The following is a 16,605-nucleotide window of genomic DNA, read 5'->3' as shown; positions in this document are numbered from 1 at the left end:
CAATTAAGACCCATCGATTTTTTGTGACTAATTACAAATATTGATTGAGACTCATGCTAGGTAAATCACTTTTATTAAATGAGAATGAGTGGAGTCTTACTTAGACGCATCTTCACTTTTTTTAAGGTGCTACATTAAAGTTTGTAAAGAGTGACTTAGCCACAATTAATGCATTTACTATTATTGGTATTGCATTTTTTAAAACCCTCACTAATTCCAAAGTTAACTTAAATCAAACATAATGCTACGTACCTCATTTGTTTTGTTTATTGTGTAATTTTTGTATATTTGTTTTGTTTTATTCAAATACCTCAAAAATTATTATTATTGTCATTGATTCTACAAATTAAATAAAATCAAAACTCCATCTATTCATTTTTTTCTATAATTTCAAATTAACGAATAAAATAACAAATCGAGCTCTGACTTTAATTAATCTATTAAATTAATAACGTTGATAACAATTTTTGAGGTATTGGATAAAAATAAGTGCATAAAACAAAATGAATAACTCTAAGATGGGCGAGCAAAAAAGGAGAGGCATTAAGATGGTGCATTTATTTTAAAGGTAGAGAAAAGGAGAGCTTAAAGAAGTAATAACTCCTTTATTAACTTTGATTTTTCTCTTTCACGGGACCTACTTAATAACTTTCAATCACATGTCTTTGATCATAACCAAGAACCAAATCACAACCCTTTTTCAAGGTTTCAAAATTGGCAAAATTAGAATCTTAAAAATAGTCAACTCAAATACTATACAATCATAAGACTACAAAGAAAGCACTAACAAAATAAGTCAGAAAAGAGATAGACAGTTGTGCTTAACATAAAAGGGATTTTCCCCATAGCAAAAGATGGAAAAAAACACCAAATTTCTATTAATGCAAAAGAAAAAGACTCCCACTTTTCCACCTTCGTTGAGCAAATATCTCCACACAATGGCAAAGGATATTCTTTCAGCATAACCAAAGTTTGTGTGTGTTTAGAGGTGAAGAGTGGTGGGCTCTCCAAACTGTGCACAACCATAGTGCTTGTATCGACATAAACGGAAGAACGAAAGCAGACAAGAAAACAATGGATCGGAAAGGTCCCACTAACATTGTACCTACTTTGGGTGCTCAGCCTACCTCCAATAATTCTCAAGCAACCATGGGGTGGGGTTGTGGGGAGATATATTCACTGACCTTTTTTCGTCTCTGATAGCGTTGTACGTGGTCAAGTGTTGAAGAAGCTGCGAATATGTTTAGTCTGTACAGTCATGATACTTTTGGACAGGCAGCAAAACATTTATCTTCTATGTAACAACTACTACGTAGTTTGGACTCAAAGGAACAAGAAGCTCGATCGATTGACTGGTGAAAACTACAATTTGTGAGAATGAGTGAACTAGTGTTTAGCAATTGCTTTAAACAAAAAAGGTTATAAATTGACAAAGGAAGGTAAAAATAAACCTCTATGCCAAGCGAAATGGGAAATCGTCAGCGCGAGCTTCAGAACTCCATATATACACGAAGGCTAATTTCCATAGGTGTTATATTTTCTTCTTCCCATAGAAACATGCCGTCAAAGTAAATAGACAAGAAGACTAGATTTGGGTTTAACACTTGGATGACCAGTCTCCCACAAACTAGTGAAGATCTGCAGTGTGCAACTTTCTAAATTACAACATCCTTTCCTGTACAGCTTTTTATTATATTAGTAGATTCGCAAGAAGCCATGATAGTCCTCAGTTCCAAATGCAGATCCCTATGAAAACATAATTAGCTTTCACTTAATATAAGGAAGAATCCAAGTGAAATGCTAGTAATACATGAAACTTCGTGCTTAATGAATTTATGGCAGCCTGGGAACTATAGCACATCTTTAAAAACTACTCCACTTCATAAGCACTTATCATAATTCATTAGGTGAAAACAAATCAAGTTTAATATATAGATGGAACATGTAAGAAATACCATACCATAGATTTGCTATTTTGCATCGACGGGCAAAGCAAACACCGGAGTTTTGGGATCTGTTGCCACAAAATGCAGAGTATATGAGCAGCAAGTACATAATATTAAAAATCAGAAATATGGTAGATACCTTCCACTTCATTTCGTATCCAGTCTTGAGAACACATCAAAGCTTGCAGAGTATCAGACTTCTCGGCACCCCAAGAATGATGAAGGACTCTATCTCCAATATCAAATAGGGACTCCGGTGCAACTTTTGATATTGGAATCCCCAATATGTTGCGTGCCATCATTGAAAGCACAGGATATCTTGGTTCATGAACTTTCCACCAGTTTAATATACTAAAATCAGCACTACGAGGGAAGAGTGGCTCCTCTAAATACTTGTCTAAGTCTGATTTTGTGTTTGGGCTAGCTGAAGTTTCATGGAGAAATCTGTCGAACCCACTAAGCCTGTCCTTAACAACACTGCCATTGCTTTCGGAAGATGAGCTTTGACCGTGAGCAGCTAAATGTGAATAGCTAGCATGACCACTGTAAAGAGCTTTCATACAATTTGAAACAATGTCCACGCAATCAGGAGCACTATCACCATAGATTTGGGGGTAATAATACTCCACCAGTTTCATCTTGAATCGTGGATCTAAGATGGCTGCAATAGCCATAATCAGGCTGCATTTCTTCCAATACTCATCAAATTTTGATTTCAGTTTCAATGCCAACGAGCTGATAAAATCATCTGACTTGTGGCACCATTCTATCAACTGTAAATGAATGTCACAAATCTCAGCAAAATAGGAATTCGCAGTGACAAGTTTGTGCCCAACAAAGACATTAGACACTTCATGAAAGAACTTCAAGATGCTCGTAATGCCCCTCAATCTATCCCAATCTACGCCAGAAGGACACATTGAAAAGCCAGGATCATGTTCTTGCAGCTGAGGGAAGGCTTCTTTATACTCTAAAGCAGTTTCGAGCATCACATACGTAGAATTCCACTGAAATGGATTGTCGGTGGACAACCATTTCTGTCCATTTATACCAACTAACTGTACTATCTCATTGAACTTTTCTTGTGTTTCGCGAGAACCTTCAATGTACTGTATGGTTTTCCGCACTTTGTTGGTTATCTCAAGTGACGTCTCCAGGACATCTCGGACCAATAACTTCACCGTACTTGCCGCACATCTTACATCAAATAATTGTCCTTCACACATAAGGAACCTCTGCTGAAAGAGTTGGTCTCTGATGCTATATACAATTTTGTCGTATGTCACAAGATTATCAATAGTCAGTGAGAACAACTTTCGATCGATATCCCAATTCCTAAGACTTGTCATGATCAATTCTGAGAGCATGTCTTCCGCTTCAGAAGGATCAACAGAAAAAAAGTCTAAAATCTTCTTCTTTACTTCCCAAGAATCATCAATGTAATGTGCTACCAAGCAGAGATAATCCGAGCCTCTATTCGTAGCCCATCTATCTGCGCTAAGGCTGACCTTCCCAGGTAATTTATCCAACTCCTCGTACACTCTTTGTTTCTCCCTTTTATATAACTCTATACACTCAGCCTCAATTCCATTAACTGTCACAAAATCAAACAACGGCTGGAGGTTTTGAAGAAAGGTTTTAAAGCCAACATCCTCAACCATACCCAAAGGATATCCGTGCATTATAATCATACGCGCAAGATCCAGCTGACTCCGCCTTTGATCAATACATAAGCTTCCCACATTCATATTTCTAACTTCCACCCCTTGTTCAAAATTTGCACTTGCAACCGTAACCATCTCATTCCTCACGGCAGATTGATTACAACTAAAGTTGGCAACGGCAAGAGTGGTTTGCTTCCTCTTTCCCCTCGTCAACAGCTGGCTTATATCATGGTTCGAACGTCTACGACACCTGATCAGATGGTTTCTCAAATGAGACGTCCCACTGGTACTCGATCCGCTGAGTGTTCTTTTACAATGGCGACAGATAGCACCAAAAGTTTCGCCTTTTTTAACCCTGTCGAAGTCGTTCCACACAACCGATTTCATTCTACTGGAATTGACAATCACTGCTTCTTCTTCTGTGATCTCCATCATCTCACCACTTTACCCACTCAACAAATATGAACTGAAAATAAATAAAAAAACCAACTTTATTCATGGAAATTCGAACAAAGCTAATTAAAAATCAATCAAATACAGAAACCAGCATCCAATTTGAAATCAATCATCGCATAATTAACGATACATTAACATCATGAAAATAAAAGGCAAATGCAGAAATCTGAGAAGCTATACAAATACAATCAATTCAAATTGAGAAGTAAAAAACCCTAACCCTTGGCTCATCAATCAAATTCTCTCAATAAATTAAACGAAAAACAGGATTCTGATTTCGGATTTATCCATCCAAATTACACGTGAAACCACCGAAATCTGTCAAAAAAATCAGAGAAAAAACTAGCAAACTTACAGGGAATTGAGATTACTACAAAATCTCCGAATTGGAATTATGCATATAGCAGAGGTGGCGTTGCATTGATTTGGGAGAATTTCTGTTTCAGTGACTGTGTGTTTTGTGCGTGTGAGGGAAAGAGAAATTGTGTATAGCTCTCTCTCCTAAATGGGCCTCATATTGGGCCTTATTGGGCTAGGTAAACTATGAGTGCTAAAGAATGAAATTCTCTTTCTTAAAAAAGTTTTACATATTTAGTTTTATTATTACTCCCTAGACATGCCCACGGTTTGTAAACCGGTGGTTCCAGTTTCAGGAAATGTGGAACCGGAACCGAACCGTAAGGCTATTTCACGGTTTCAGTTTCGGTTCAAAAACCGGCGGTTCTGGTTGCCGGTTTTTCAGTGATTTTTTACGGTTTTTCACGGTTCTGAACCGCTAGTTTCCGGTAGTTTTTCGCGGTTCCGGTTCGGTGTCACGGTTACGGTTTGGAACCGTCCTGAACCGACGGTTCCGACACGGTTTCGGTTCGTAAAATTTGAAACCGGAACCGGCCCGCGGTTCAAAATATGGCGGTTCCGGTTCAAGAAAAAAGTCACGGTTCCGGTTCAGAACCGGAACTGGCGGTTACGGTTCCGCGGTTAACCGCCGGAACCGAAAACCTTGGGCATCTCTATTACTCCCTCCGTTTTTTAAAAATAGGAAGGTTTTAAACAATATGGGTTTTAATACACAATTTGGTAAAGTAAGAGAGAAAGGAGAAAAAAATAGTAATGGAATTAATGTTAGTGGATCATGAGGTCGACATTAAGTTGTTAGTTGTAGTGGTATAAGTGGTAAATAAATTGATGTATAGGGATAGAGCCAGGCCCGGTATGTGCTGGGCTTATTAGTTGAGATGGGTTTCAATTGGGCCGTTTTGTAAACCTAGGCCCGGGCCTATCAGAGGCACACCTTCTATAATTAGTATTTTTTTAATGTAATTAGATGATTAATTAATAATAATAGCATATTTTCCCTATCTATGCATGTCATCTGGGTTGGGCCGAGCCAAGCAAAATTATAAAAAGCCGGGCCGGGCCTCAATACAGGTGGGCCTCGGCGGGCCCGGGCTGGGCTAGACTCGGCCCAGCCCACTTAACAACTCTATATAGGGGTGTAAAGATTTTCTAAAATAGAAAGTTTGAAAGTTGCTATTTTTAAAGAACGGACTAAAATAGAAAGAGTTGCTATGTTTGAAAAAGGGAAGAAACTATTGACTATATTATAATAGTACTTTTTAAGATCACAAATATTTGGTCTCAAACATAGTCATCCGTCTTTTCTCTTTTCTTTTGTTTTTCATTTGGCTTATGTGAAAAAAATACATAAACATTTGCGATATCATATTTAGTAATAACTCTAGCTAATCTCTCAAGAAATATGGTAATACAACTACTCATGAAAGGCATCTCAATGGCTTGATTACTCCATCCATATTCTGAACGGTGTTTCCACATACAACATCAACTGTTTTATTCTTGTAGTTTAGCTTTATTTTATCTAGTGCAATTCCGGTGCATGGCTCCGATTTACTGCACTTCAAGTTCACTCCGGTTTCCGTCGCCGATGTTCCATGTATATCTTTATATGTCACGCCGCTAATCTTTACACCGGACGACTACAATAAAGGATTTGAGGGTTAGAAAGTGCTGAAATTATAGTATAATACAACAAAAATAAAAATATTGTAATATGTAAAATATGTTATTAGTATGACTTTTTGTATCATATGTACCCCCTCCGTCCCACTTAAAATAAAACATTTGGAAATCGGCACGGGATTTTATGTAGTGTAGTTGAGAGAGTAAAGTAAGATAGATGAAAAAGTAGAGATAGAATTGTTTCCATTTTAGGAAACGTTTCATTTTTAATGAGACAACCAAAAAAGGAAAACGTTTCATTTTTAATGGGACAGAGGGAGCATATATCTGTTCGACTATAAAAAATAATACTTCTTCCGTTTCTAATAATTTGTTACCATTTAACCTGCACAGGTTTTAAGAAATCTAATAGAAAGTGGTCTGAAAAAGTTGATGACATGTGGGTCCTACTTTTATATATTAGTTTTATAATAAAATGTGAGTGTGAATGAATTAGTGGAATGTAGGGTTTACTACAAAAAATGGTAAAAGTGAAAGGTGACAAATTTTTAGGGACGGACAAAAATGAAAATAAGTGACAAATTTCCATGAAAGAGGGAGTAATAATAGTACTACTTACCAATTCGACCATTCAAATAATACTAACACACGTACCTATTTGACTGAGATAATAATTAATTTGTCAAGATTATTTAAAATTGTTTAAAATCATTTTCAACCCTTGATAAACTAATGCAAATAAAAATCAATTTTCCATCATGTTGCATTAATCAATAGTAGAAGGGACTAAATATAGATAAAGAAGCAAAGATGGATCCACACTTATCAATGATATATGTATACCTGATTGGGACAATTTTGATTGCTGGGGCAATAATTCTGGTCAATGATAATAGGGTTTTCGGCATTAACCATAGTGAGATTCTCGTAATGAACATTTCTAACAAATCCATTGCTTGGCCTTGCCCATGTCTTTATTCTCACACCATTTTCTGTTCCACTAAAAACACACGATTTCACTGTCACATTTTCCACTCCTGCTTCATCCATTACCCACCCTAGACTTCCAATGCTGCAAAGAAAAAAAAAAAAAATTGATATTTAATTACATCAATTTTCATCAAATATTCATGAATTGATTCAAGTCTAGACCCCCTGTCCTAGCGGCAAAGAGCTTAAACATTATTGTATGAGGTGTCGAGTTCGAGCCCTCTTAATATCAGATGTAATTTCCTCCTTTCTATAGAAGTTTATTTAAAAAAAAATCATGAATTGATTCAAGAAAGGATTTATAGTTATGGTGGAACCTTATGCCGTGGCCCGGGCCGCATGCGACGTTTTGGACGAACAAGTTGGAGGTTCCGGGACTCACGGCGATGCAGTCGTCGCCAGTGGCGATGTGGGAGTTGGTGATGGAAACTCCCGACGACCGCCCGATGTGAATTCCGTCGGTGTTGGGGCTTTCATCGGGTGCGGAGATTTTTATATTTTGGAGTTCTGCGTCGCGGCAGCCGTGGACGACGATGTGGAACATTTGGCTATTTATGGAAGTTAATCCGTTGATGCTTATTTTGTCCGAGTTGAGGAATGCTAGTGACTGGTCATGAGAGAAGATAACATAGGAAAATGATTAATTACACGTTTTTAAAATTTTATTAGAAAATATAATTTTTAGTTGCTTGTTATCAAAGACACCTTCACATAATAAAATTTGTAACATCAAACACTAACAATTGAAAAAATAAGCTTAGTAGGGTTTCAATCTTCTCGAGCGCTACATTTAGTGACAGACGGGACTAGCCCTATCAATAGAGATAGCTTATTTAGTCTATTTGTGTTACACAGTCGCGCAGGACATTAGAATCCGCGATAGAAACACTTAAAATAATCATTTAGTTCATGCATTGGCGCACCCACATGTAAAGGGAGAAGGGCTATAGCCCCTAATGAATCTAAATTTTCAATATTTTTCTATAAGTTTTAAAATTTATTCATATTTTGAGGATATTGGTATATAAAAACCCCTAATAATAATTTAAATTACATGAAAATTTAGCGCCTACTCATGTTTATTTATGCATCCGCCCCCATGAGTTCATGCATGACTAGCAATACAACACGTTAAAATTCAGAGTTTTACCGTTGCTCCTTTTGGACAATTCTTGCCGGAAGCTTTGCAGGCCCACAAATTGGTGCCTTGACCATCTAGGGTTCCGCCACGGATAGAAACTCCGGTGACTCTTTTGAATTTCAACCAATGGACACTATTACCAATGACATTGTAATTCGTTGGGGCTGAAAGAGTCCCATCAATCTGTATGGTTGTGGCATTATTTTTGCACTTGCTGCCGTCGAAATACGCATTTCCCAAAATGTACCTTCCTTGTGGCACATATATGGTGGCCGGGGACACGGAGGCGCAAGCTGCGTCCCAAGCAACTTGAAAAGCCTTGGTGCAGTCGGATTTTCCGTCGGCTTTTGCACCGTAGGAAAAGACATTGTAAGTAGGGTTTGCTGCTAGAATTGATGCTGAAAAGTAGTGTAAAAATATGACAATGATAATTTGGAGCATTCTTGAAATGGCCATTTTTGTTTCTGTGTAGTGTGTTTTCTATGTTATGTTTTTTTGTTTGTGATTTAAACTAGTTTAGTAGCTGTATTTATAGGGTTTTTGGACTAACTAAGAAAATGTTATAAATCCATTCTATTAGTGCAATCACCATTTCTTTGATATATAGTAGTCTTTCTAGAGTCAAATTACTATATACACAAAGAATTATATATACGATTTCATAAAGTTTAGACCATTTAAAGCAAACAATTTCACATTGCATCACTATTTTTGGTATTCTTTTTCAATGTGATTAATGATACTATCTTGTACCACGTGTAATTTTTTTTTTATCGAAGTTTATTGAAAATAAATATATAATTTCGTTAATTAATTTGATAAATAAATCATTACATACTTATTTGGACACTTTGAATTGACTAATTTAGTTTTTGGGCAACATATTACTATAATAATTTCAAATATACTAATATATTCAGAATTCAGAATATCAACCCTAATTTTAAAATTCGGATTTTGGGCCAGTCCAATGGACTATTCGAGCCACTAACGATAAAATTAATATATGATGAAAATTTATCATATATACAACGTAAAATATTTAATTATACTTATTGTGAGATACATGGTTATAATCAAACATGATTAAATACTAATATCTTTTAACTACAAAAAAGAAAAGAAAAACGTGGTCGGCAGGATTCGAACCTGCGCGGGCAGAGCCCACATGATTTCTAGTCATGCCCGATAACCACTCCGGCACGACCACATCTGTTAATTTTCAATTCAAATATTTATATAATATCAATTTCTATAGTAAGATCCCTTTTGCAGTTTTGCTCTTCCTGAAAGATATACTTTACCTACATTTGACACCAACTCCATAGCCTACTTAGGAAAAAAAAAGTACTTTTACTACTAAATGGTGTCCAATTACAGTTTTCCATCAGTCACATACTTAAAAAATTAACTAATTACGTTCATTAAATAAATAACAAAAAACCAAAGAGAAACCCTTGAGTTTGGTTTCTCTATTAATTTCTTGCCGCCTTCATTTTCTTCCACATGTTGGTGGAAGTAAAGAAGCCTTTGGCATCTTCCTAAAGAGATTCTTAACTTGGGGTGTAATAATATTGAATACTAAACCCCATTCTCTATAAAAACACTTTGAATATAACTCAATTTTCTACCTTCAAACAGTTACATTCTTTCCTAACTTTCATCAACAATTCTAAAAAGAAAAACACCATATTTTTACAGACATGGGTTTTTTTGTAGCCCTTGCAAGAAATTTGGATGCACTTCTTGGGTAATTTTTCTTCCATTTTTACAAGTTTCTTGATTTTTTGAAGCATTGATTTTTTATAGAAACTTCTTTTTTAATGTTACAGGCCTGGAGTAATGCTTCTATATCCATTGTAAGAATTCTTACACTTTTTTTCTTATTAAAATTCATCAAATTTTATCACATTAATTATAATATTTTTTTAATAAAATATTAATAATTTGATATAGATATGCATCGATGAGAGCAATTGAGAGCCCATCAACCTTAGATGATCAACAATGGCTGACATATTGGGTTCTCTACTCCTTCCTTACATTGTTCGAGCTCTCATGTTGGAAGATCCTCCAATGGTAATTCTAATATTTTAAATTTCAACGTAAATAAAAAAATAATTATGTATTTAAATGTGTTATGTATATTAATATGTAGGCTTCCATTTTGGCCGTACATGAAGCTCATATTCTGCTTGTGGCTGGTTCTTCCCATCTTCAACGGCGCAGCTTATATTTACGAGAATTTTGTACGAAAATACGTTAAGGTCGGGAGCTATGTCGGCTCGAATGTTCCAGAAGGCCAGAGGAGGGTTCTTCAGATGATGAGCCTTGATGCCAGGAAATCGGTCGAGAGGTACATCGAAAAATATGGAGCCGAAGCCTTCGACAGGGTCGTCAAAGCGGTGAGACGACTATTCTCATTTGTTGATATGGTATCTGAGTAGGTCTAGGTCGATCTTAAATTTAGTTTTTTTATTTTTTTTATAAAATCGAACATGATGAAAAATAATGTAGTTGTCTTGAAAATAACAACCTCGCAAATAAAACTTGAAACTGATAGGGTTATAAAGCGATTAGACAACTATCCTTGTTCGCTAAAAGAGTAGTATCAAAGTAGGTCTGAGTCGATCTTGAATTAAGTTATTCGACTTCTTAATGAAATCAAACACGATGAAAATCATAATTTGTTAAAATATGGTTAATATACTCCCTCTATCTCATAGAAATTGACCATTTAGGGTTGATACGAGTTTTAATGCATAATCAGTAAAGTAAGAGAGATGGAGAAAAAATAGTTAAAATTGTGTAGTGAATTGAAAGCAAAAGAGGAAAAAAGTTATCATAACTAGATTTGGACTATTATAAAAGATAAACGAATAAAATATGACTTATTTCTACGGGAAAGGGGAGTATTTGATCTGAAAATAATGATATTATGTTAACAAAATTGGAAGATTCCATTTGTCAAAACGATAAGACAACTATAATTGTTCGTCAAATAAGTCTAAAGTTAAACTTGAATTAAATTGCTCGGCTTTTCAATGATATTGAACTTGATTAATATCAAACACGATTAATCTTATACATAGGTTTAAATTGATCTTGAATTAAGTTATCGACATTAATAAAGTCGACCACGATGAATCATAACAACTTCTAGCTAAAATGGGATTATAATATATTGTCTAGAAAAGAACGACCTCCTCAATATTGGCTCGATTTTTCCTATGTGAAAGATTAAATTTAACTCCAACAAATTCAGCCCTTTGAAAAAAGAAATAGTATTAAAATGTGGTGGGCCCCAAAGTGTTCGACTTTAGTTTATTTTATGTGGAATCTTGATTTGAACGAATTTATTTGAGATTTGTGTTGTCACGCCTTTGCTTGATTATGAAGAAAATAATATTTTTGTTGCAGGCTGAACGAGAAGCAAAGCGACATTGAGGAGTTGTGTTATTCTTTAATTTCCATAGAGATTATATTGAGGTTGTTGTTTGGTAACTGAATTTGGAATGATGTTGTAATTGCAATTTTATGAAATTGAATTTGAAGTTAATTATGATATTCAATTATAAACCTTTTGTTTGGTAAAATCAGCTAACTGATAAAATTTAATTGCATTTCCAAATTATATTTGGTATGTCAAAAAAGTAACTAAGAATTGATATTGACTAGCTTTAAATTTATTTATCTATGTATTTATTTACATCTTGGAACTCTACCACTATGTATTTGAAGGTATCATAATAAGACCATAAAGTAATAAAAATTTGGGAGTAAACTAATATATTAGGGTAATACGAAATTGAATTCAATTTAAATGGAAAAAGTTATTTATTTATAAAATATAAAATGGACCAATTGTCGGTGGCGAGTATTCAATAATGCATTGATATCCATGTGGTAACGTCGATGGCGTCAAAGTGTACACACCATTTTGCAATAATAACATATTTTTAAATAAATGAAAACATATTATTTGTAATTTTGGTCTGTTAACTATCTAATTTAATCACCGATATTTTTTATCCTTTCATTAATAATAATGTTTTATAACGTTTTGAAATAAATGGGTATTTCTATTTTATCGATCCTTTCAAGATGAGTATATTCATTGGGGGCGATTGTCGATAAAATTATTTTGCAAATCAGAACATATACAAATTCAATTATTCAAACTTAATTACCGTTTCACAAACTTTGAAAACCTCTATTATTTCCACCGCTTGACATAATCTTGGAAGAAAGAGAAATTATGCATATAGGTTTGACCAATAGTAACAAGAAACAAATGTTCAAAAATTAAAATATAAAATCTAACTATTTTAATAATAAAAATGATAATTTGTAGAACACAAAATTAAAAAAAAATATCTCTAAAAACTTTCAAAATTATTTGAATAATTTCAAATGTTTTTAAGGGGTTGCAACCTACCTCAGTCCGGCCCACAACTTATGCATGTGTTCATCTATATAATTATCAATTTTAATTTCGTTAGTCAACTCGTATTTTATCTGTCATTATTGAAACAATTTCTTTGTTCACATATCGTGAAAGGTTTTTGTACGAATGGCTAAGACTAAATAATATTCTCCCAACCCATTATTCAATAGTCATGACACCTATATTTTAGTCATTCCATGTAACATGTCCCCTTTTTCTTGACATAGTTTGATAATTTCGTAAATTAGTGGAGTAGTATTATTTTGTCCACAATTAATAATCACAATTTTTCCTTTTAAATTATCCATAAAAATTAATTACTACTTTGTTGAGTCTATTTTCCATTTATAACACCTCCAATACTTTTTTTTCTCTATTCTTTCCCCATTTTTTTACGGAATTAATATAGATAAAAATGAACACAAAAATGTGAATTTTTTACGTATCCAATTCAATATAATGTATATTTACATCTAAGAGCAATATTAAGCCAAAAATGAACTACACCTATATGATTTTCAAATACAATTTACAATGAGATGAAATATGTATATCAATAGAAAAATGAATCATAATCCTATACACCATTAAGCACAAATATAAACTGATTAACTTCCTTTCAAAATTCGTACTTTAATTTGGTAGGAAACTCGTGTCATTCTCCACCAAATTTACTGCTCCCTCCGTCTCGGCTAAGATGACACATTCCTTAGCCGACACGGGATTTTGGGAGTTATTAGTTAATGTGTTTAATTGGAGAGAGAAATTGTGGATGAAAATATTAAAATAGAGATAGAAAGAAAGATGAATATTTTAATAGAAAATGGATCCCCTGCTGTGCACAGCAGGGGGTTGTGTTAAAACACAATTTTCTATGAACAAAACGCAGCAACACTTGTTTTATTTCTTTTTCTTTTGCCTTTTCTTTGATTTAATTTTGCCTGTTAGAAATGGCACAGCCCCTGCTATGCACAGCAGGGATCCTTTCTCATTTTAATAGGGATGGAAAAATGTGGTTAGGTGTATTAATTGGAGAGAGAGAGTTTCTAAAAAAGGAAATGTGTCATCTTAGTTTGGACAAACTAAAAAGGAAAACATGTCATCTTAAGTAGGACGGAGGGAGTACCAATGAACAAAAGTAATACTCCATCCGTCCCAAGATAAGTGACTTACTTCTTGTAGCACGAGATTTAAGGAATGATATTTAAATAAATTAAAGTGGAGAGAGTAAAGTATGAGAGAGGAAAAAGTAGAGGAGATAAGAGAGAATAAAGTAAGAGGTGTGACTTTTTGCTAATGGAAATAGGTCACTTATAGTGGGACACCCCAAAAAGGAATACAAGTCACTTATCTTGGGACGGATGGAGTATAATTTTGAACACCAATTTCCATTTCTTCTAGATAATAACCCAAAATAAACGTAACATACTAAATCACAAAACCATTTTAATACTCAAATAATTGTTAAGATGCAACAATTAGCGCGTTACGTCGTTGAGTTGTCTCAAACTAAATTTTAAATTGTAAATAGACAGCTCTTAGTCCACCTTATACAGTTCATGCAATCAAACCCCTCTCTATCCCCACTCTTTCCATTTCGTCAACCCCTAATTAAATCACCTATATATATTCACACAATCTCCAATTCCAAAACCATCCAACAATTAAAAAAAAATGGCAATTTCCAAGATTCATGCAAATTCAATTCTACTTTTCCTAGCAACAATAATCGTAGTGGTGCAGGCGAACTTCAACCGCGACGTCGACATCAATTGGGGCGGCGGGAGCCACGCCCAAATCGTCGATGGGGGCCGTGGCCTACGCCTCTCCCTCGACCAATCATCCGGCTCGGGTTTCCAGTCCAAGAACTACTACTTGTTCGGGAGATTCGACATGATGATCAAGCTCATCCCGGGACACTCGGCCGGCACCGTCACCACGTTCTATGTAATTTGATCTCATCTATTTTATGATAATTTTAATTGTGTGAAATTTTTGAAAATTTGGGCTAATTTTGAGTTTGTGTGTGTGTAGTTGGCCTCCGAGGGTCCGAGTCACGACGAGATTGATTTCGAGTTCTTGGGGAACGCGACTGGCGAGCCCTACACCGTTCACACGAATGTGTACTCACAAGGGAAAGGCAACAAGGAGCAGCAGTTCCGCCTCTGGTTCGACCCCACCATCGCCTTCCACACTTATTCCATCATTTGGAACCCTCAACGTATCATGTAAGTAGCGGACGCAGAAAAAATATTGATAGCAATAAATTTATTTGAATGTATATTTTTTAAATTAATTTAAATAATTAATGGCATGACTTTTGCGTAACGATTCACATAAAAGTAAAATATATTTAAAACTTTATAGATAAAAATTTAAAAAGTAGTTAAGTGTTTTATTTAGAATCAGCATAACTAAAAAAAATGTGGCATGAAAAAAATTTACTAGGATGTGGGTCCTACTTTAATTTATAGTAGTTGTTTAAAATGGAATATTAGTGAATTGGTCTAGTAGAATGTGTGACATACTTATCGATTAATTTCTGAATGCAGATTCATGGTGGACAACATTCCGATGAGAGTGTTCACCAACCACGCGGCATCAGGGGTGCCGTTCCCGACGAGCAAGCCGATGAGGGTCATATGCAGTCTATGGAACGCGGACGACTGGGCGACGCAGGGCGGCCGTGTGAAGACCGATTGGACGAAAGCTCCGTTCATCGCACACTACCGGAACATTAAACTCAGCGGAAAGCCCTGCGCCACAGCCTCGTCGTGCGGGTCCGGGAACGACACGTTCAGCAACGAGGCGTGGCAGACGCAAGGGCTCGACGCCAACGGCCGGAACCGGATCCGGTGGGTGCAGCAGAAGCACATGATCTACAATTACTGCAACGATCCTCCTAGATTTCCACAGACTCCCCATGAATGCAAGGCATCCAGATTCTGATAATTGTTCATTCATTTTGAGAAATTGTATTCTTTCATTTATTTCTTTCTATTTGAAAATTGATGAATTTGTTTGTTGAATAAATGTTGATTATTTATACTTATATAATATTTGATTAAAGAATTAATCCACATGAAGATCCGCGTTGACCGGTCGGATGATGCTTAGTCAACCAAATTTTAAAATATAATTCATGCAAAATTAAGGAATTAATGATAAATTAGAGTACAAAATTATTGTAGTGTTATGCTGATGATGGATTATTGATAGTACTAACTACTAAGTATGAAGTAGAAGGGGTAATATTTAAAATAAACACATGATTTCGAATATTTGAACGTAGGGAATGGACATAGAAAAATATTCCTAATACTTATTGGTAGAAGTTTTATTGAGGGGTCAAACGAATACATATTAACAATGTGTAGTACAAAAACATTATATACCACTCATTTTAGGGGCGCTGGTCTATAAGGCAAATTATGTCAAAAATCAAAGCAAATCTCAGTCAGTGGATCCTTAGATTGAAGGGTTGTGATCATAATATCTGAGCTATATTATTACATTAAAAGCGTTACATTATTAACTGGGCTACATTATTAGACTGCACAATCTATATTATTAGACTAAAGCTCGTTACATTATTAGCCGAGCTACAATGTTAGACTACACAATCTACATTATTAGATGACACGTAACATTAATCTAACGGTTACATCACAAGATCCAATGGCTGAAATTTGCTTTGATTTTTGACAGAATTTCACTTGTGGTCCTGATCACGTCCCCTCATTTATTTGATACATTTATTTTAAAATATAAATACCATTGGTCTTCTCTATTCTATTTTCTTCTCTTTTTCTTAACTAATAAAACAGATTGAATACTTAAACGCGCAATTTATAATGCAATTGAATATATTATGATAGCTTTTTGAAAGTTTAATCAAATTCTTGTTAGTTCTATGATGTTTGAAAACAAAATATTTAAACTACGAAATATTAATTTCTGTACAAAACAGTGCATTGATTA

General features: G+C 34.9%; 4 protein-coding genes and 1 non-coding gene across 7 annotated transcripts; 2 read left to right on the top strand and 3 right to left on the bottom strand.

Annotated features, from left to right (window-relative positions):
- Positions 1-641: 641 nt before the first annotated feature.
- Positions 642-4,522, bottom strand: LOC125197384 (zinc finger BED domain-containing protein RICESLEEPER 1-like). 3 transcript variants are annotated; one of them, XM_048096120.1, is made up of 5 exons: positions 4,422-4,522; positions 2,086-4,076; positions 1,961-2,014; positions 1,452-1,746; positions 642-1,362 (listed from the first exon to the last, which is right to left on the bottom strand). In XM_048096120.1, exons 2-3 carry the CDS (start codon positions 4,043-4,045, stop codon positions 1,971-1,973), a joined length of 2,004 nt encoding a protein of 667 aa, XP_047952077.1. In that variant the 5' UTR covers positions 4,046-4,076; positions 4,422-4,522; the 3' UTR covers positions 642-1,362; positions 1,452-1,746; positions 1,961-1,970. The 3 variants fall into 3 exon arrangements, with proteins under 3 accessions (XP_047952077.1, XP_047952078.1, XP_047952079.1); XM_048096121.1 differs by having other exon boundaries at positions 642-1,352; XM_048096122.1 differs by having other exon boundaries at positions 1,452-1,638.
- Positions 4,523-5,841: 1,319 nt separating this feature from the next.
- LOC125195498 (polygalacturonase-like) lies at positions 5,842-8,633 on the bottom strand. The gene is made up of 4 exons (XM_048093641.1): positions 8,187-8,633; positions 7,354-7,643; positions 6,890-7,118; positions 5,842-6,063 (listed from the first exon to the last, which is right to left on the bottom strand). The coding sequence occupies exons 1-4, from the start codon at positions 8,631-8,633 to the stop codon at positions 5,842-5,844; spliced, it is 1,188 nt and encodes a 395-aa protein (XP_047949598.1).
- A 672-nt stretch (positions 8,634-9,305) lies between these two features.
- On the bottom strand, positions 9,306-9,387 carry TRNAS-AGA. Its single transcript has one exon. It is a non-coding gene; the product is annotated as a tRNA-Ser (tRNA).
- Positions 9,388-9,792: 405 nt separating this feature from the next.
- Positions 9,793-11,749, top strand: LOC125196809 (HVA22-like protein f). Its single transcript, XM_048095440.1, has 5 exons — positions 9,793-9,927; positions 10,010-10,036; positions 10,134-10,256; positions 10,336-10,582; positions 11,598-11,749. Exons 1-5 carry the CDS (start codon positions 9,881-9,883, stop codon positions 11,622-11,624), a joined length of 471 nt encoding a protein of 156 aa, XP_047951397.1. The 5' UTR covers positions 9,793-9,880; the 3' UTR covers positions 11,625-11,749.
- A 2,510-nt stretch (positions 11,750-14,259) lies between these two features.
- LOC125192661 (xyloglucan endotransglucosylase/hydrolase protein 24-like) lies at positions 14,260-15,676 on the top strand. The gene is made up of 3 exons (XM_048090281.1): positions 14,260-14,571; positions 14,659-14,852; positions 15,177-15,676. The coding sequence occupies exons 1-3, from the start codon at positions 14,299-14,301 to the stop codon at positions 15,571-15,573; spliced, it is 864 nt and encodes a 287-aa protein (XP_047946238.1). The 5' UTR covers positions 14,260-14,298; the 3' UTR covers positions 15,574-15,676.
- Positions 15,677-16,605: the final 929 nt, after the last annotated feature.

The sequence above is a fragment of the Salvia hispanica genome, chromosome 6 (assembly GCF_023119035.1).
Source record: "Salvia hispanica cultivar TCC Black 2014 chromosome 6, UniMelb_Shisp_WGS_1.0, whole genome shotgun sequence".
Lineage (NCBI taxonomy): Eukaryota > Viridiplantae > Streptophyta > Magnoliopsida > Lamiales > Lamiaceae > Salvia > Salvia hispanica.
The sequence above is the reverse complement of the archived record's forward strand: the minus strand, read 5'-3'. Positions and strand labels throughout refer to the sequence as shown.

Coding starts and splice junctions, on each gene's coding strand:
- LOC125192661 (XM_048090281.1), top strand. CDS start 14,299: ATGGCAATTTCCAAGATTCATGCAAATTCAATTCTACTTTTCCTAGCA. Junction 14,572..14,658: donor GCACCGTCACCACGTTCTAT/GTAATTTGATCT, acceptor GTGTGTGTGTAG/TTGGCCTCCGAGGGTCCGAG. Junction 14,853..15,176: donor TGGAACCCTCAACGTATCAT/GTAAGTAGCGGA, acceptor TTCTGAATGCAG/ATTCATGGTGGACAACATTC.
- LOC125195498 (XM_048093641.1), bottom strand. CDS start 8,633: ATGGCCATTTCAAGAATGCTCCAAATTATCATTGTCATATTTTTACAC. Junction 7,644..8,186: donor ATTGTCCAAAAGGAGCAACG/GTAAAACTCTGA, acceptor TCTCATGACCAG/TCACTAGCATTCCTCAACTC. Junction 7,119..7,353: donor GGCCCGGGCCACGGCATAAG/GTTCCACCATAA, acceptor TTTTCTTTGCAG/CATTGGAAGTCTAGGGTGGG.
- LOC125196809 (XM_048095440.1), top strand. CDS start 9,881: ATGGGTTTTTTTGTAGCCCTTGCAAGAAATTTGGATGCACTTCTTGG. Junction 9,928..10,009: donor AATTTGGATGCACTTCTTGG/GTAATTTTTCTT, acceptor TTAATGTTACAG/GCCTGGAGTAATGCTTCTAT. Junction 10,037..10,133: donor GTAATGCTTCTATATCCATT/GTAAGAATTCTT, acceptor AATTTGATATAG/ATATGCATCGATGAGAGCAA.
- LOC125197384 (XM_048096120.1), bottom strand. CDS start 4,045: ATGATGGAGATCACAGAAGAAGAAGCAGTGATTGTCAATTCCAGTAGA. Junction 2,015..2,085: donor GATACGAAATGAAGTGGAAG/GTATCTACCATA, acceptor TTGTGGCAACAG/ATCCCAAAACTCCGGTGTTT.